Below are 18598 nucleotides of genomic sequence, written 5' to 3' on the forward strand. Positions count from 1 at the left end.
GCAGGTGCTGTGGTCAGCCACAGATCCCCTTCCTGGCTCCTATGGGATGCACTTATGGATGCTGAGTTGTGCCTAAAGCCAACGTGGCTGAGCAGAGTGTGCCAGTTCGCAAGGGGCTTTTGTAATCCAAGATCATCAGGGCAGTAAGAAGAAACCCTTAAGTACCTGCACTCCCTGCTCCTTTCCTAAGGTGAATACAGACTAATTTAAAGCAGATGAGGTGGCTCTGACATGCTGCAGTGAACCCAATCCATGGCTCCTGCTAAGGGAAAAACCTCCTGAAACAAGCAGAGGCTTTGTCTGAGCTTGAGAAGGGCATGAGCTTCTGCTCCCTGTGTTTTTCATCCTATAATTTATTCCACATCTCCCTTTCTGCCCTCAAGCCAAGCTTCCAGGTCCCAGATAAGCAGCCAGCGAGGTCTCCCTCTCCTAGGGGAATGACAGGCCGGGGACAAAGTCTCTCTCCTGGCTCTCCCTGCTATACAGAGGAAGGGTTGGCTCTGTCCCCATGTCCTGCCTGGCTGGCACATGGGACGGGTTGTGGGGGGACGAGCAGAAAAATTACCTCTGCCCCTCTTGGCTGAAGCTCCTGGCTCAGCTTCAGAAGGCTTTTCTTACCACCTTATCACAGCAGCTGAAATTCCAGCTAAACAAAACCCAGCCACAGACTTATTCAAAACATTTATTAGTGTTTAAGGAAAATAATAGTGTGAAAGGTACAGAGCTTTCTCTAAAGCCATATGCATTTTCTTTATTTACAAGCTTATTTGGCTGCAAATTCTACATGAGATAAAACTAGTATGTTTTTCTCCCAGAGATTTGGAATTAAGGACAGTTTGTATTTTTTTTTATTTTATTTTTTTTCTCCTTTTAGTTCAGCACTGTAAGTTAGGACAGCATTTTCCAGGGTTTACTGCTATCTTTTTCCAGTAGGCGTTTTGCTTCTTGCAGTATTTTCATTCCAGAACAAGGCTCATTCCAGATGCAAAGCATAAAGGAAACATTCATACCTTGGCTTTTAAGCTAAACTTCCTCTATGAACAGCAAGTTCATAAGGAATGTTAATTAAAGCATCATACAGTATCTAAATGGACTTTTTTTTTCTTTTTTATAAAGAATTAAGGCTATGTAGATGTCACAATAAAATAAATCTCAGGTAAGACGCACCCTATCTGTTAGATATGAAAGAAGGTTTAACAATAAATAAATGATTTATGCTGTCAATAACATTATGGAACTGTATAAAACTATATTTACGCAGCTTTAAACATAAAAAAACCCATACTAGTGGCATGAATATATACAACACAGGTCATGACATACGTTTAAATTATCATAGCCAGCAGTGTTCTTTTTTAAATGGGGACACTATAATAAATAGAAATGTTAAATATTTACAATAATAGCATATGTGGAATCAGTAGATGAACACATAAAATCTTCACACACAGAGGAAAAAAAATGATGCCTTATACAAAATTCCCTCCCACCCGCAGCTTGTCCTCCCCCCCCCAATTTTCATTGACTAAACAAGGGGAATATACAGTTTTCCCCACAGAACCAATGAATACAAATAAAACTGTATGCATGCTGAGGTGATATGTTGACAGACATTCAAGGATGTAGATCTCTATGTTTGGTTCCCATTGATGAATCAGACCTCTAATGACAGAGGGATCTTATTTTAGTTCAATGCAAGAACATTGCACTGGTAGCAAGTTGTTTCTGGTTTGCATTTGTTTTCCTTTTCTTTTTTTCTTTTTTTTTTTTTTTTGCTAAAATGCTTGGATTGTCTTTTTGGTTTGAGCTTGTTCTTCGTGGTGGCTCTGTGCCACCAGGGGGGAGGACGCTTGCAGGAAACCCATGGAGGCACATGCTAGAAACCTTCTCATGGTACCACCAGCAGCCACCTTCTGCAGCAGAGGAGGTGGCCACCACTCAGACCCAAACCAACCTTCCCAAGCTGCTCCATGGGACAGCCTGGGTGCCCCAGGGATGGCAGAGCTGCCACCAGCCCAGTGGTGCAGCTGCCACACCCACTGGCACATTACCATGGTCTTTGCTGCTATAGCATCTGGCCTGATCCCACCTCTTCCCACTTGAGTCAAACAAAAACGTTATCAGAGAACTTTGCTAAAATCAGGCAGGATCAGGGTCATGTCTTTTAAGCAGAGACCTGGTGATCACAGAGACACACCTTTTCAACTTAACTGTCCTCTCTTGCTTCCTACGTGGTTGCTATTAAAAGCAGTGCCTCTACCTTCTGCGGGTGGATCCATGCATTAAACCCTGAATACAGCTATTAGGAGCCGTGTTCACTCAGCAGTAACTAAAATCTGAGTTGGAAATTGTAGCCAAATTCCAACACCCTCTACTGCTTATGCAGCTCCTTCCCACCATGCGACAAGACGTACGTTAGTTCACTGGGTACGTTCTGTCCCTGCTGAACTGCCTTCCTGCCCCCACAGCTTTCCTCCCAAACTTTCTAAATGAGAAGGCTCAAATCCCTGGTGTGATTCCCACTTTCTAAGAAAACTCACTTTTTCTCTCGAGGAAGCTGAGAGCTCACCCTTCTGTCCCCGTGGATGCCGTAACCTCCATTTCCAGTACAATATCTGGGGATATAGGATTGCAGAGCTGCAACCTGAGAATTACAATTGCATAGGGGGTAGGAGAGATATGGCCAAACACCTCATTCACACTTGAAACTGCTTAAAGACAATAAGCTCTTGGCACACTTCATCTTTACTAACTCACTCTGTGGAGACTGGTGGTCATTATCTGCACAACAATTAAAAAACCCGAGTCAATCCCCTCTCCTTATCTTTGGCATTTGGATAAACCATAGCTATAGGCAGGTTAGAGTGGGGCTCCACATCTCAGCAAACCATACCACGCTACTGCTAAGGAGAGACAGATTTCTGATGGGCCTTCAACGCAGCCCTACAGAAGAACTAAACACATGGGGTCCTTCGCTGTCTGAGCCCACACCCATCCCTTTAGGCTTGGACTGTCTATAAGGGTGGAAGACCTGTATCACTGAAGGGGCAGACGTAAGCAGAGAATATGCACAGGGTTCTTAGAGGTCCACAAGAATACTTCTGGGGGTCCTCCACACTGTGCAAGTCTTTAACAGTCACATTGCCTTGTCTGGAAGCTGACTACTCGCCTGTGATACGCTGAAGGGACTGGGTATGATACTGTGATTAGCAAGTGTCAAGTTATGCAGTGGTTCAAAACAAACAGGGGGGCACTTAAACCAGGCAGCGTCACCCAGGTGGGAACAATGGCTCAGAAGTTAGTTAAGAGAAAGTGGTGGAGCTCCAGACCGCATGGTTCCCGTGCGAGAGACGGGGCAGCTACTTCATTAGAGAGCTTCACATAGAGAGCCTGGAGCTCTTGTGTTCTCAGCCACAAGCAGAAACCAAATCCCTTTGGAATTCAGCCATCTGCTGTAAGGCTGTGCCCTAGACCTTTGGAGGTGCTAAGCCACAAGCAGCCACATGCAGTCTGGCAGAGCCCTCTTGGAACAGTCTCCCCAGCCAAGGAGACCAAGGGAAAAAAACAAAACAAACCCCAAAACCAACCCAGCAATCCCCAAACAAGATCCTAAATTTCAGATTATGTCTGTTTCATAAAAAAGGGGAAAAGAATTTAGTTGGAGACATTTTGCCACGTTTGGTGGCTGCTCGAGTGTCGAGTTTGCTGGATCGATAACCCATTGCCACTGCTCTCCCTTTGCTACTATATACACTGTTGCCGAGGTCCATATATATCTTGCAATGCCCTGTGCTTGACCTCTGAATGGGAAATGCTTTGGAATGTCCATAGACGGGAAGATGGAACTCAGGAGGATTCCGGTGGAGGGGGAGGATGGGGGGGAAGGGGGAGCTGGTGCCTTTTTTCACCTCCGGATGTCGGAGAAGTCGGACAGTTCGTCTGCCCGGTCCACGATCCCCTGTGCCCCTTTGGGACTGTGGCCCCCAGCTTTCACCCGGGCGTGGGCGTTCAAGTGGCCCTTGGTACCTCTCTCTCCCTTGGATGCTCTCGAGCTCTCCCTGTGGTCGGGGTCGGAGTGGGCCAGCATGTCCCCACGGCCAGCACCGCCTTTGGTGGCTTCACCCGGCTTCTTCTCGGTGCCCAGGGCGGTGTCACCGTGCACAGCCGAGGTACAGAAGCTCAGGATGGAGCAGAGACTTCCCCAGTTCTGTTCACACTGGGCCTGGACGCTTCTTGTTATTGCCTTTTTCACCTCCTCGCCACAGGTGAGCAGGATATTCACTAGGTCAACATATGGCCTAGAGGAAAAGGAAACAGGGAGAGGAGAGTTAAAAAACACAAGGGAATCTGCCTCACGGTCCCCTGGGCACAGCACAGGTCAGTGGTGTGAGCCTCTGCCACCCACTGAGTCGGCAGCCTTGGAGAGCAATTCTGCAGCATGCTTTTTGTGCAATATACTATATTCTGATTGGCCGTTTTGCTGTAGGACGCTGTGGCATCCTGTCAAAGCTTTACTGGATTTGCCTTGATTACTCTCCCAAGTGGAGAACTGGAATGTCCACCAGAGGAACAGATGAGGTCTCCCTGCTCGGCAAATGGAAGAACTGCTATCTCATACTTTTTGCCTCTCCACTCTCTTTCCACAACATTTCATCTTTAGTAGTCAGGACACACCACAAAGGAAACTTGCTCAGGTCCAGAGCCATCAGCTTCATCAAGCAGTTGCCAGCTCCAGGTGAATGGCAGGTACAGAGCATTCACCAATCACCAGTCTGCAAGAGGGAGGCACTGCCTCACCTCTATGAAAGCAAAAAAGAGGTTCTTTGGCTTTCCTCATCTCTGAAGCACTGGGTATTGATCTCCACCACAGGCGAGATCCTATCTGAACCTGGGATCTGACTGCACAGAGCTCAGACACACAGAAATCCACTTTGCTGGTACTTTTTCTTCCCACACCAAGGTTCTTTTTCTTCATTTCCTTACAGAGCTGAGTACAGCTTTCAGTATATACCTTTCCCCAGTCAGACAAGCCATGGCTAAATACCCTTTGTGCTTCCTACCCTCATCCCTGTGAGTCCCCACACACAGGCACTTCGGCTTCCTCAGCCACGGGTCACCGAGTGCAGCGATTTTAAAATAGTTGTGGTCACAAGTTTTGTGGGTCAATATTGATGTTGTCTATTGACACAACCGCTCAGCTGCTTGCAGGCCCAGAAGGACGTGCTTAAAAATCTTCCACGGTAGGAACCATCCCCAGCACAAGTGGAAAACTGCCCAGGGTCAGCACTCGTGGCTGTGTGGGGTGGTGGGCGTGCAACTTCTGGGCACACCATCCGCCAGCTCTGGTGGCTGTGGACAAGTCTAAATTTCTTATTAACTAAGTCAGAAGAAACAAGGAAAACTAACAGATTATGATTAGTGTCTGACACTACCCAACTACTTAAACTCATTTTGAATCGCTAATCTTAGAGAGCCACCTATTCCCCTATCTCAAAATATTTCCCATGGTTGGATTGTTTCTGCTGTTTAAAAAAAAAGTTACTTGGAATGCAGCAGCGACCAATCTGCCAAGGCCTGTCACCACTTTCACCATAGCAAATCAGCCTGACCCCCACCCCACCACAGCTGACTCAGGAGGAGGCTTCACTGCCCTGGTTGTGTTCCACAACACTCATCGGGAGAGAACAGTCAGAACAAAATAGTCAGAGAAAAAGTCTGAGAGCTGCCACTTGCTTCTCTGCTCCCGGTTTTTGTTTTAAATGTAAAATAGAAGAGAGAACTGAGCATGTTGCATACAAAGCAATCCAGCAGAAGGAAATAAAAAAAAAAAAATTAGTTCTTCAAATTGGGCATAACCTTTACAAAAATCTTTGTAAGAAAAAAGGTCGCTGGTATGACTAAAAAGCGGCTCAGCTGCCAAATATTTCAGGTATTCAGAGCCTGCCAGAGCCCTGCGGATTAATACTGGCCCATTTCTCCTTCCCTGTTTCACTTTCTGCAGTTCAGCTGGCCTGACCAGAGTACCTGAACTGAGCACAAGGCTGCAAGTCAGCAGACGTGATTTTATTTCCAGCTCTGCCACACTTGCCTATTGATCTTGAACAAGTTCCTCAGTTCAAGAGCTTCAGAGATGGCCTCTAAATTTAGGGGAGGGGAGGAGGCTGGCTGGTTCTATTTGGGGAGTCCTGCATAGGAGAGCTGAGCTCCGACTCCGTGAGATGCTCAAGTGTAGGATGCGCTAAATGAGATCATGCAAATTATAGGTGTTCACTGAATGACCCGTCTCTTCTCAACCAACAACCCCCCCAGTTAAGCTCCCCAGAAATAAGCAGCTGCCTTCGCACATTCCTGCTTTAGCCTGTTCATAAAATAAGGATAACTTACTCCTCTTTGGACAGGCTTTTGGCTCTCATAGGTCTTTTCATCCCCAAATGATGGGGGGGTTAATTGGTGCCAAGTACCCAATTTACAGCCTGCTAACACAGCCCAGGCAGCGCCCAGAGAGGTGCTGCTGTGCAGGATGGAGCCCTGCTTTCCCTCTCCACCAGCCAGTGGGATGCTGCTCATCGCCCTGGGCACAGCAGCCCTGGCAAGGCCAGACTCTGCCACCAGCCATGCCTTTGATCCCAGCCTCAGGAATGTCCATGCAAAGGGCCTTGCTTTCAGGCCACCATGTTCAGCTTGTAAACCACAGCACATGATTTATGTGAGTAAACTGGCACTGAAGCATCTCTCTGCAACTGCAGCTAAGTATTAGGGGGGTGGTTTTCAACAGAAAATAAGAAAATCAGAGCACAGCTCCTTTGGATACTGATGAAAATGCAAGACTAAAATTCCAAAAGAAATGATTCTGCAAAAAAAAAAAAAAAAAATTGGCTGTTATGACTGCTGGGATTTGGAGTTTCTGTGTTAATATCAAGGCACAGAGGTGTGGTAGGAAGATGCTCTAAGCTTAAGCCTGATGCCAGGCTGTGGCTCAGCCTTCTTGTCTGGGAGTGAGACGTTCACCTGCAAGAAAAACTGGCTCTGATTTTTGCATTTGTGCACAAAGAGTCAGTACAAACAGCTTGTGCCTGGTTTGTTGCTGTCATGTAGGAGCTTTGATCAATTCCAAATAGGATTCGTGCCTGCCATTCCTTGGAGGACAGCTGTGTTCCCAGTCAGAGGAATGAAGTCCTCAAAATCTCACTTCTGCCTTCATTTTGTACATCTCCATGTTTTATTAAAAACCATCTGAGATTAATAAAGAATAAGATGAATGGGAGATTACCTGGGGGACCGCAGCTCTTTCAGGGACAATTAACTACAAGACATTTGAAAGTATGTATTTAAAGAAGAAATTATCATCTTGCTGACAACTTTGCATAAACGTTCTTCCCCCTTCTCTAGCTGTCATCTTTAACAGGATACTGGGGTCAAGAATGATGCCTTTGAGCTCAGAAAGCAAAGAGACATTGTGAGATGCTTCTGGAAATGACAGATACTGACAGTGCATTTGCCAAAGGACCAAGGGGACAGGCAGACCCAACTTCAACCCACTTCATCTCCTTCCACAGTCACATCTAGCCCTTTGTACACAGCCTATTCTTCAAGGGCCCCTGCAAAGAAAGTATTACCTCGGCCTTGTACATGGGAAAACGAGAGGTGCTTAAGGCCAGAAGGAGGTGAAACAGCCCATTGGCACCATCACGCTCCTGGAAGGAGCTCCCACGCTCTGACTGCACCAGCACAGAGGCACTTACTCATGCTGCAGCAGGTCTTTGAAGTGAATCATCTCCACAATGACCTGGACGTTCTCCTTGGCAGCAGAGCAGAGGTCATGCTTCAGGTAGCACTCCCGCTGTAACTGGAACACCATCTCTTTAATGGCAGGGCACTTACGGCTGATGCAGCTGAATTTATGCCTCAAGGCATGAGCCTTACACTTCAGAGCGTCTTTAATGAAGGATTTTCCCTGAGAAGAAAAGAAATGGAGTAGGTCTGTATTTTTGTCCATTAAGTACAGCAGCTGATTTATGCCCAGCCAGCTGCTCCTCTGCAGGACAATGTCAAGGGTTATTACAGTGCTAAGGGTATCACTTAATGGCTTTTCACTCTCTTCTCCTTGTTTCTCTGCCCTTAAAGACCATGCCAAGTCACCTAGCTTTGCTATCCCAGTGGATCTGAGACATCCAGGGCTTCCTCACTGGTGCTTTGAGGTTTCCTCTCACCCAACAGCTGAATGCCCAATGAGGGAAAGAGCAAGAGTAAGCATCTTAAAGTAGTTCAGTGCTGGAGTTACTGGATTAATTTGCTTCCAGGATGGCAGAACAGCAGGTTCAAACAAAAGAGAGGGCATCCTGCCATGGCTGAGGTCCTCAGGACCACAAACAGATACCCATTCAGTAACTGCAAATTAGGTTTTCTTTATTTTAAAATTAGTTCACAAACTCACAGACACGTATGCATGATTTATAAGCACCTGCCCCATTCTCCAGCTGTCAATACTTTCTCTACTACCACTCCCTCAGAGAGAGGCTCAACTCAGCACTACTAATAATCCTCCAGTGTCTTTATGTCTGCTGCAAGAAATTCTAAGTGAGATTAAATCAAGAAACTAAAAAAGTAAGGTGGAGAAAAGCTGCTTTAGCAGCTTCTCTTTAACCACTCTTTGTGATTCCTGCATTCACTTGCTTAGTGGACACCAAACCCATTCCCTCCTTTCCTCTTTGTCATCTGACACTGCAGCTGCCATTCACGCGACTGCTCTGCTCAGACTCCCCTTACTTTGCTGAGCAATAGGCTCTTGCACTGCCTCCACCTCTTCATCAGCTTCAGATTTTACACAGGTGCTTCATGAAGACCAAATCCTTGTTCCCCTTTATCCCAAGAGTACACTGGCACAGCTCCACTAAGTCAGGTTCACCCAAACCTGCAAGCAGATGTCGTCCCCAAATCGTTTCAAGCCAGAAGTATTTCTTGCTGATCAAAGAGTTGCTTCAGTCATCATCCCTTTCTATTCCCCATACCAAAGGCATTTACTTGCCCTTCCCTTCAGTGACAAACATGCAGAGCACAGTAGGCAAATAAGGATGAAAAAGAGAATCCTTACATAAACCAAACCTGACATCAATTCTCAGGTTTCAGAGCAGAGAACAGAAAATGGACAGCATTAGCCTTGTCATTTAATGCAGCCTGAAATAACTGTAGATAATAGAGAAAGGAGCTGTGAAAAGTCATGTCATAGCAGAGGCTAAAGCCATCTCCATATTAAATAAAGCTCCAGGGGTTTAAATCTTCTGCACTGCAATAGACAGCCTGGATGTGAAACAGGCTGTATTTGATGAGCAATATCTGGAGATCAGGCATCAATGGTTACACTCAGCTTTTCTAGGCCCCTTTCCCTCCCCTCCCAACAGGACTTACTTCTTTGCTCAACTCTGTTCACTGACAGAATATTGTGCAAAAAGAAATGAGTGTTTTCTGGAAGCCACTTGGAAATTAAGTTGAAGGTTTTCAGACACCCATAAAAGCAGCAATTCCCACTTTAATGCCTAGCCAGACCCTTGGTACATCCTTTGAGCATTTGAGCCTAAAACTCCAGCACTTCAAAAGTGCTTCCTACCGGGTGGTCCCACGATCCCTCATGGAATGGGTTGGATACTGAAGACAGCTCTACTCTGTACCATGCTTTTAACAGTGTCATGTAGCTGGTGCTTTTAGTCAAGTTATACTGTAAACTGCCTGGTCAAGCCAAATGCCGCTGGCCCGTAGGAATGTTCCCTTCCCTCCACACTGAAATGGGAGAGTAGGTTTACAAGACATAATAACAGGATGTCTCAATGATGCATAAATGGTCTGGGGAGAAAATGAAGGAGACAAACTTAATACCACATACCATCTAAGTAACGTATTTCAACGTCAGTGCTCGAACCAAAGGCTTATTTGAGTACAGCAGCTTTAGGAGGTTGCCTGGACTGGTTGTATGCAAGTCTTGAGAACCAACTTTAATAACTGCATGTTGGGAAATATTGTGATAAGTCTAAATGAACTGGGAGCCCATGCTGCATTTCAGGATCAGCTTTGAACAAATGTGGTGCAGAAGCTTGAGTTGCCCAGTGTTTCTTAAAACCATCTTTGGCTACATTAGTGTTCTGCTGCAGTTATCCTGGGTACAGTAGGTGGAAGGGATCCAGGGAGCTGTAGCTAGAGACAGCCTGTCTCCTGGGACAGGTTGCACGCCACTGCTTTGTTACTGTCCTGAGGTCTCGATTCTGGACCTTTCAATAGAAAAATTCTTACTGAGTTAATAAATCATGGCAGAAGCAGACTTGCTTTGTCATGGTAATTTTTTTTTTTTTTTTGCAAAGATGTGTTAAGGAAATAAAATACAGGTCAAGTGTATGTTAGAAGCAAGCAGATACGTAGGACATTTCACCATGTTACCTGGGCATCGAATTTTCCAGCGTTGTGCAGGAATGTCATGCAGATCTCGTGTAAGCCTCGGATCTCGCAAGAATTGTTTTCAAAGCATTCAAACACTCCACATCCCACATCGCCAGCATTTACCAGGCAGTGCTGGATTTCAGCTAAAATGAGCATTGGTTAGAGTTAATTGGAAGAACTGTTCATAGAAACTGGTGGTGGGTAGGGGAGAGGGAGTTATTTTGCTACCAACACGAGTTTGAAAGAAAAATGCGTGACAATTAATTGTACCCGCAGAGTGCCCACTTTTTGCAGAAATTAGGCCAAAACTTGGGTGTATTACGCTATGAAAGTGATATCTGAGAAACAAATGCCAAATCCACTATGCTTACGTCAACCTATTTCACTTGAGAACTGTCTAATGCTCTTGCATTCCTCAGGAGCAAAGGACGGGCATGATTTTTGCTGTCTGACTTGTACATAGTCCCCCATCAACTTTAAGTGCCACAATGAGAAGCCCAGAACCCAGCCAGACAAAATTTTTCATTTTTGGTATTTTGAGCTAGTTTCTGGCCATTTGGCACAATATTTTTTTTACAGACCACTGGGTTTTACCTGTCAGGGTGTCTGTCAAGTTAATGGCACAACTCCCACTGATGCATAAAGTCCCTTGCACTGAGTGATATCTGAAACTGCAACTATGTGCTCACCTATGCAGAAATCAATAGAAAATATATATATTTATATATGTAGTACATAAATTAGATGAACTGGAGCTAGTAGTTACATATGTATTTATTCTGCCCTTTCAGATGTTATGTAATGCTGTAAAAAATGCTGTCTAATACTCACTTTCAAAAAAAACCAACCACCAACCCAAAAATCTAATTCTTAACACGACAGTTTCTGGTCCTTTAAAAAAAAAATGGATGTAGTAGTACTGCCAGAGGGAAGGTGGTTGCTGAAAAAGCCTGGGGATAAAGTTAAACAGGGGCAGCTTTTAGACCAGAACTGAGGATGCTAAGAATTCCTGTACTCTGTGCCCTGTGGTACCTTTAATTAAAGTTCGCCCTTGGGAGCCAGCCTAATCCCCCTCGAACCGCAGCGTGTTTCAGCCATCCCCAGCCTCCCCCTCTGCCATGCGGTCCATTTGCAAGTCTTTACAGCAACTTTCGGTCTAATTTCAACCCGCTGCAAGGCAGAGAGAGGAGCCGCGGATGTAAATGCGGAGCCTGCGGGAGTTCACACGACACCCCCCCCCCCACCTCAAAATGCACTGCCGCTGCATTTTTTTCTTCTTTTCCTTTTTTCCCCTTCTACCTGCCCCGAAGTGCATCAGGGGGTGGCACAAAGGAGCCCCGGGGGTGGGCTGCGGGGATTGTCTGAGCCACGGGCGAAAAGCTGCGCAAACCCACCCGTCCCGGGGAAGGGGGAAAGGGGCACTGGAGCCCTTTGTGGAGCGCGGAGCCGGGCGCTGCCGGGTCCGGGAGCGCGGCTGTGGTGCTTGTGTTGGCATCCGGATGCAAACCCTTTGCCGGATCACATGTCCTGGCTCCAGCGTGCTGAGAACTGCACAGTGCCGTGATTCACATGTGGCAGTCCCTAATGGGCATTCGTGCATTCCTGCTCGTGTGTGTTTAAACACGTCTCGCAGCACTGAGAGTGTTAAAAAAAAAAAAAATAAAAAAATAAAAAGGCAAGGGAGAAGGGGCGGGGGGGGAAGACGGGGGGGAAGGGAAGCGTCTGGATCCCGCGCTCTGTCTTTGCACGGCTGGGAAGCGATCCAGCGAAGTGCACGCCTCAGCTCTCTTTTTCTAGGCAGATAATACCCGGGGGAGGGAGCGCGGAGGGCGGGAGAGGAGGAGAGAAACCCCCGGCCCGTTGCATCATTGCACGGCTCCCTACGGAGGGGGCAAAGCTCCGGTCATTCCAGCCGCTTCCCGGCCCTCCCGGCTCCCCCCCAGCCCTCGACCCGGTTTCGAGAAACTTTCTCCTCCCCGGCCCAGCATCTCCGTGGGGCTCGGGCCGCCCCGGGGCCGCTGCGAGCCCGGCGGAGCCGCTCCGTGCCCGGCGCGGGGCCGCGGCTGTGCGCGGGCAACACGTGCTTGGCAGAGCCGGGCTTTGAAGGTAATTAGGAGCGAGCTCTGATTTCCTCCGCTGATTTATGCCTGACAGTCGCGCACCGAAATAAAAACGCCTGTCACAACTCGACGCGGCTGCAGCAGCGTGGGGAGGGGGACGCGCACAGACCACCCCGGTCCCCCCCTCCCGCCCGTACCTGTGTTCTGCAGGGACAGGCGCCCCTTCTGCTGCGGGGTCCTGTCCTGCGGCCCCTCCGGCGGGTGCGTGGCCTCAGTGCCCGCGGCCGCCCGGGCGCTGGCCAGCAGCAGGGCCGTGGCCAGCAGCAGCAGCAGCGCCGGGGCCACCAGCTTTCCGCCGAGCTCCGCGCACATGGTCGTGCCTTCCCCCCGCCGCCGCCGCCGCCGCCGCGTCCTCCCCCGCCGGGTGCCGCACCCGGGCCCAGCGCGCTGCTCGCCGCGGCCCCGAGAACCGCATGTGCCCGGCGCGGCGGCGAGCGCGGAGTGGCAGCGGCGGCGCCGGAGGGAGCCTCAAATATCCCCGCCGAGCCCCGGTGTCACTCGCATGAGGGAGCCGAGCAGGTGTCGCTTCGCGCCGCGGCCAATGGCAGCCGCCGCCCCGCTCCGACCGCCCGCCGGGGGCCGGCCCTGCCCCGCCGGCAGGTTGCAGCCGCCCGCCCCCCGCCCCACCCGCACCGCGCCGCGGGGGTGGGAGCGCGGGGGGCACCGGCACCGACCGCGCCCGGCGGGGCGGGGGGAGGAATTGCAAAAAAAAAAAAAAAAAAAAAAAAAAAAAAAGGTGAAAAAGCGGGATTTTGACAAGCGCGCTGGTTTGGAAGGGAGGCGGCAGCCGGCAGTGAGCGGCCAGTCCCCCCGCGGGCAACTTCGGGGCTCTCCCAACACAAGGGCAGCGGCGGGGGTGCCCGTGCCCGGAGCCGGCTGCCAGCGCCGGCCGTCCTGCGGCACTGCTGCCTCATGGCAAGACTTCATTTAAAAGAAAAGAAAAAAAAAAAGAGAGAAAGGAAAAAAAAAAAAAAAAAAGGAAAAATCCCTCTCCGAAGCAGCTATTGCAATGACTTTCTTGGAAATCCTCCACTCTCTCATTTTATTTTTTTTTTTTTCCTCCCTGGTATTTTGTACCCTGCTTGCTCCTTGGGGATTTGGGCCAAATCCATCACTTGAGGGGGGGGGTAAAGTGGTACCTGGGTGCGGACCCGGATGGGTGAGCAGGGGACAGGCGCTGCTTTCCCGGGGGGTTGAACTCCCCTTCCCTCCCCCGGTGGAGAGCATCACCCTTTCAAGCCCCCCCAGAGCAACCCCCATCCAGCTCTGGCTGCTGCCTTTTGTCCCGTAGCTGGAGCGGGGAGGAGGGGGGGACAAACACACGGCAACCTACGAAAATCCGTAGCAGGTGACGAGAAGTGCCGCGCTGGCTGGGGAGGGGGCGTGCGTGTCTCCCCTTGCCCTGCCGTAATGCACATCAGATGTTTCATCAGACCCCGCAGGCCCCACGCGGTCCTGTGTCCCCCCCGCCCCCAGCAGCCCCCGAGCCCCCGGCAGTGCCGGGGCGCGCTGTGCCGTGCCGGGGGCGGGGGTCCCGCCGGGGGGGGGGGGGGTGCGCAGCCAGGAATGTCTCCAGCTGCTGCTGCCGCCCGCTCCCTCACAGCTGTCAAAATGCACTTGAGGAAATCCACTCACACCTCCCCGAGCAAGGGTCTCCTCGGCGGGACGTGACACCGCGCCGCAGGACCATGGCTCCACGGCTACGCACCAGCAGGCACGTCCTGACACCCCGTCGCAGCCCCCCGACAGCCCCCGCTCGCCTGGGCCTTCCCTGGTGTTGTCTCAGGCCGGGGGTGGGGGGGTGGGGGGTGTTGTGCGCTGTGCCTGAGCCGTGCGAAGTTTTATTTTTATTTTTATCGTTCTGTAGGGTTTGACATCGAAACATCTTTTTTAAGATTGAAATTCTTAGCGGCGGTGCCAAGCTCGTGTGGAAATTCCCTTTTATCAACATGCTGCTGCCTTTGGAACTGCAACTTGCAGCTTTTCCTCTAAGGAACTGGCTGTGCCAGTGAGGATGTCTGCAAAGCCCCTGTGCCCCTGGGATGAGCTCTGCCCTTTCTGACAACAGGGCTATTAAAGGAATAGTTTTTTCTTCTTCATTTATACCTCACCCAGAGTGCCTGCTGGCCCTTCTTTTGTCCTTGTTCTCTTACTATTTATACTGCTGAAGAGTTTTGCTCTTTAATTGCCTTTGCCAGGTCTAACTTAGCTCAACTTTAACAATTCTCATCTCCAGTGTTCAAAGACAAGGGACTGAATGAACTCGGGAGCAGAACAGAGGGAGTATGGGCAGGAGAATTTAAGAGATGGCAATTTTTCTCTGTTGGAGGAAGTAACAGCCAATGTACTGTTCCTAACCAGCAAGTTTGTATTGTACATATAATATATTCGTTCCCTGGTGCCTCACAAATGATGCTTTCTCCTGATGCCTTTTCCCTATTGCTTTACGTCTGATGCTCTCCTGCAGCCATTCCTCATCAATCTTTCTGCCTCTTTTTAAAGTTACAGTTTTTGGATGGGTTTTGCCCTTTTGACTTAAAGGGATTCTGTGCATCCTCCATGTGCCAGACCCGGGGTCCCTCCCTCTGATTGGCTTCTCTAGTCGGGACTAGAGTTGTGTCCTTTGAACCACGCAGCCCTGGCTGCCCTAGTGTGGCTTGTCCTCCCCTTCAGCCTATATTGTATTAATTGCTCCAACCAAGGTTATTTTAACATCTTTTCCTCACTAAAACCGTGCCTAAAATAGCCCCTGCTCGTGTCACTTTGGGGAAGAAATCTGCTGGCTGTCAGCATGTTGAGCATTTCCCATCTCCTCCTGCTCAGCACACATAGCTGGGCGGAGGGTGGCACTCAGAGCTGTAGGATTTTTCCCTGCTTTTCCCTCTCGAGATCACTTGTCAGGGTGCTCCTGGGATTAGAGGATCTGGTCCCACTCATCCCTTCCTTAGCAGGGCAGGAAGCTGTGCCTGCAATTTAAAGGTGAGTGCTGTCAGGGAAAACGCACATGATCCACAAGTCACGCTCTAGCAAATCTGGCGTCTCTTGGAGCGTGGTGTAACTCGCTCCCTGGCAGTGTGATCACTGCCAAGGTAATTTTATAGATGTTACCAATTCCAGTGATTTAGGGGCTGTTTTCCAGGGAGCTTGGGATGCCTGAATCCCAAGGCACTGAGGCACTGATCCTGCAGCTTTGCTCCAATACAGGGAGCTTGCGTAGACTCAGGCGCCTGATTGCAGGACGGTGTCCGGTTGCGAGGCGTTTGATGATGTGTTGAGCAGTAACACTTCAGAGAGGATCACAACTCCTTCCAGCAGTTTTAAACCCCTGTTGGCTTTCAGGATTACACTCTGAGTTCCCTTCGGCTAACATACATACGTTTTACTTTTTGAAAGTGTTTCATAGTTTGATTAAGACTTCATATGATCAGGCAGTGGCATGAGCATTTTGCAACTCCCTTTAAATGGGAAGCATTTAATTGCTTGGCGTCTTCAGGGAGATGAGCTGCTTTCATGACTATTAACAGGGCTGTGTCCCTGCAAGGCCGTTGCAGGCAGGTGAAGGCTGAGGAATGCTGTGCAAGAGGCTCCAGCGCACAGGAGAGAGCGAGCACACCCAGTTACGAAGGACAGAGAGGCCGATGACTTCAAAAGGGAAGAGGATGCTGTGGGGAAGGTGTGCCAAGGTCTGGATTCTGGGTTTTCTATCTGTGACTAAACACATTTCACAGTAGAGCTAGAGTAAGCTGTGCTGTGCAGCCCCAGCAGTGCAATGGGATTTCATCAGACTTGAGAAAATAGCAAGACAGGGGAATTTATTGTTGCCTCTTCTCCTGGGTAATTTCCCCACCTCGGGGCTTAGTGCAAGGTGCTGACTTGCAAATGACACATCATTACGAAGCCAGCCCAGAGCTGCAAAGCCTTGCTGGGAAAGTGGTCAGGAGAGCGAAGGAAGCTGCTTCTTGGACTTGGTTCCTTCTGGTGTGGGACCTGCTCTGGGAACATGTTGATTTAATTCCCACAAGTTAGTTCTTGGATGGTGCAAATAAAGCTGCTGACAGTGACTGAAATGGGATTTGACACTGGAGAACCTGTTAGGCTCAGTAAATGTAGGTCTGTTGGGAAGCTTCAAAGGGTTGTATTTTAAGCCACTTTTCCCCTCTCATCATCGATTTAGTATTTTTGAATCTCTAGTAACTAGTTTTTATGATGAACAAGCAGAAGTTGACAATAAAGTCACAGAGAATGAAATGCAAGAAAAGTCAGAGCTAATTAGATTAAAAATTATACAGCCATTCTTTTCCTGATTGGTTGTATAAAACTCAGGTATTTGAGAAATGGTCTAAATGACTTACGCACCAGGTTTAAAGGTGGTCTGACTTCTTTGATAAAATATGAACTATTTGAAAGATTTATATGAGTCAGAAATGCTGCTGAATATTTTAGTATTTAGAGCAGGAGGAAACCACTCTGAGATATTTTTAAAACAGGTATTTACTCAAGTAATTGGTTACTTTTAATGTGGAATAAGAAAACCTGGTGCAGCTATATTGGACTTGACATAAAAGACAGGTATGTAATTTGTGAGCAAAACAGGGTGGAATGTACACATTGTACCTGGGGAGGTATTTCAAGAAAGACAACTCCTTGAGACAAAAAGCCAAAACAACTGACATGCTAGGTTGCATGCCAGAATTGCTTATTCCTCAGTTAATCAGCTGTGTAATGAGTGTCCAGAAACAATCCCTTCTGCCCAGGTAGTTTAAGTTTCAACCTTCGTAAGCTTTGTGGCCGTCATAAAATGGATTACATGGAAGTTGGACGAAAAACACATGTTTCTGAGAACATTTTGGTTCAAATAAAAAAAAAAATGTGGCAACGTCGGTGCCAACAATTTACTACAGAATATCTGAACCAGATGCTGTTAAACTATAATTCCAAACAATTTGCCAGAATTATGTATTTACTTTATTCTTTAAGTCAAACTAAAGTTATGTGTGGTTTTTATTACTTGTGGATATAAACAAAAATATGATACAATTGCAAGTAATATAAGGCAGATAATGCCCAACAGTCAGGATTTCTGTGACTACTGCACTAGCTAAAGAAAAATGGAAGTTCTGTTGCTAATTATGTGTGACAGGGTCATCAAAATGGGGTTATTCAGATCGAGACGTATCAGACTGCAGTCTGCTTAGTCACCAGATAAGAGCTTTGGCCAAAAGCATCTCTTTTTCCCTTTTTCTCAGAGTAGTGCATTTTTTTCCACCTGAGAGAATGGGGAAGAGATCTGCAATACATGGAGAGTTACAATCTTAGCTAAAATAATATATGGAAGGGACTCTTCTTAGGAGATACTTGTAGGCAATCTCTGACTTGCTGGTTCTTATCCAGATGAGCTGCTCTCTGATGGTTGAAATGACAGACATTGACGTCAAAATTAACATCTTGAAAGGATAGAGTGAGTTTTAGCAGGAGTTTTTATGACATTACATGTCATTCAGGTTATAAAGACTTGAAGCTGGCACTCCCACAAGCTGAAACAATCTTTACCTACTGTCAAGAGGCTCTCAGAAAACCTCAAATAATTTCCTTGTGTGAAGTGGCTACCTCAGTCAGCTGCAGCTTGACACAGAGAAGTGCTGAACATGCTGTAACACCCGTATTCCCAGGTCGAGTCCAAATCAGCAGGGAGAAAAATACATCAGCAACTAGAGAAAAGAGTTTCAATAAGAAGCCTTGATTCAGAGAATTGTTCAGCGAAGTCACCAAAACCAAATCCCCCTGTGTGCTATAAAGAAAAGAGAAGTCTGCAAAAGATTTGCAGTGGAGTCTCTGGTTTCATCCAGACAACGGCCTGCTGGGACACAGCAAGCTCCATCTCCTGACCCAGGGCTGCAGTGCTGGATCCTGCTTGGAGGAGCGTGGAAACTCACCACAGCTCTTCTGCAGAAATCCTGTTTGATTTTGGGAAAGAACACGCCTTCACAGGGAGCAGAAAAGAGTTCTCTGGGGCGCCCATCTGAAGACCACGTGGTACATAAATGTCCTTGTTT

General features: G+C 48.2%; 1 protein-coding gene across 1 annotated transcript; it reads right to left on the minus strand.

The window, feature by feature from the left end:
* Positions 1-668: 668 nt before the first annotated feature.
* Positions 669-12988, minus strand: STC2 (stanniocalcin 2). Its single transcript, XM_032703044.1, has 4 exons — positions 12683-12988; positions 10426-10568; positions 7743-7954; positions 669-4298 (listed from the first exon to the last, which is right to left on the minus strand). The coding sequence occupies exons 1-4, from the start codon at positions 12855-12857 to the stop codon at positions 3905-3907; spliced, it is 924 nt and encodes a 307-aa protein (XP_032558935.1). The 5' UTR covers positions 12858-12988; the 3' UTR covers positions 669-3904.
* Positions 12989-18598: the final 5610 nt, after the last annotated feature.

Source organism: Chiroxiphia lanceolata, chromosome 15 (genome assembly GCF_009829145.1).
Source record: "Chiroxiphia lanceolata isolate bChiLan1 chromosome 15, bChiLan1.pri, whole genome shotgun sequence".
Lineage (NCBI taxonomy): Eukaryota > Metazoa > Chordata > Aves > Passeriformes > Pipridae > Chiroxiphia > Chiroxiphia lanceolata.

Excerpts from the sequence above, each read along its gene's own strand:
- STC2 (XM_032703044.1), bottom strand. The coding sequence starts at position 12,857 with ATGTGCGCGGAGCTCGGCGGAAAGCTGGTGGCCCCGGCGCTGCTGCTG. Across the intron at positions 10,569-12,682 it reads CCTGTCCCTGCAGAACACAG|CTGAAATCCAGCACTGCCTG; the intron begins GTACGGGCGGGA and ends TGCTCATTTTAG. Across the intron at positions 4,299-7,742 it reads AAAGACCTGCTGCAGCATGA|GCCATATGTTGACCTAGTGA; the intron begins GTAAGTGCCTCT and ends CTTTTCCTCTAG.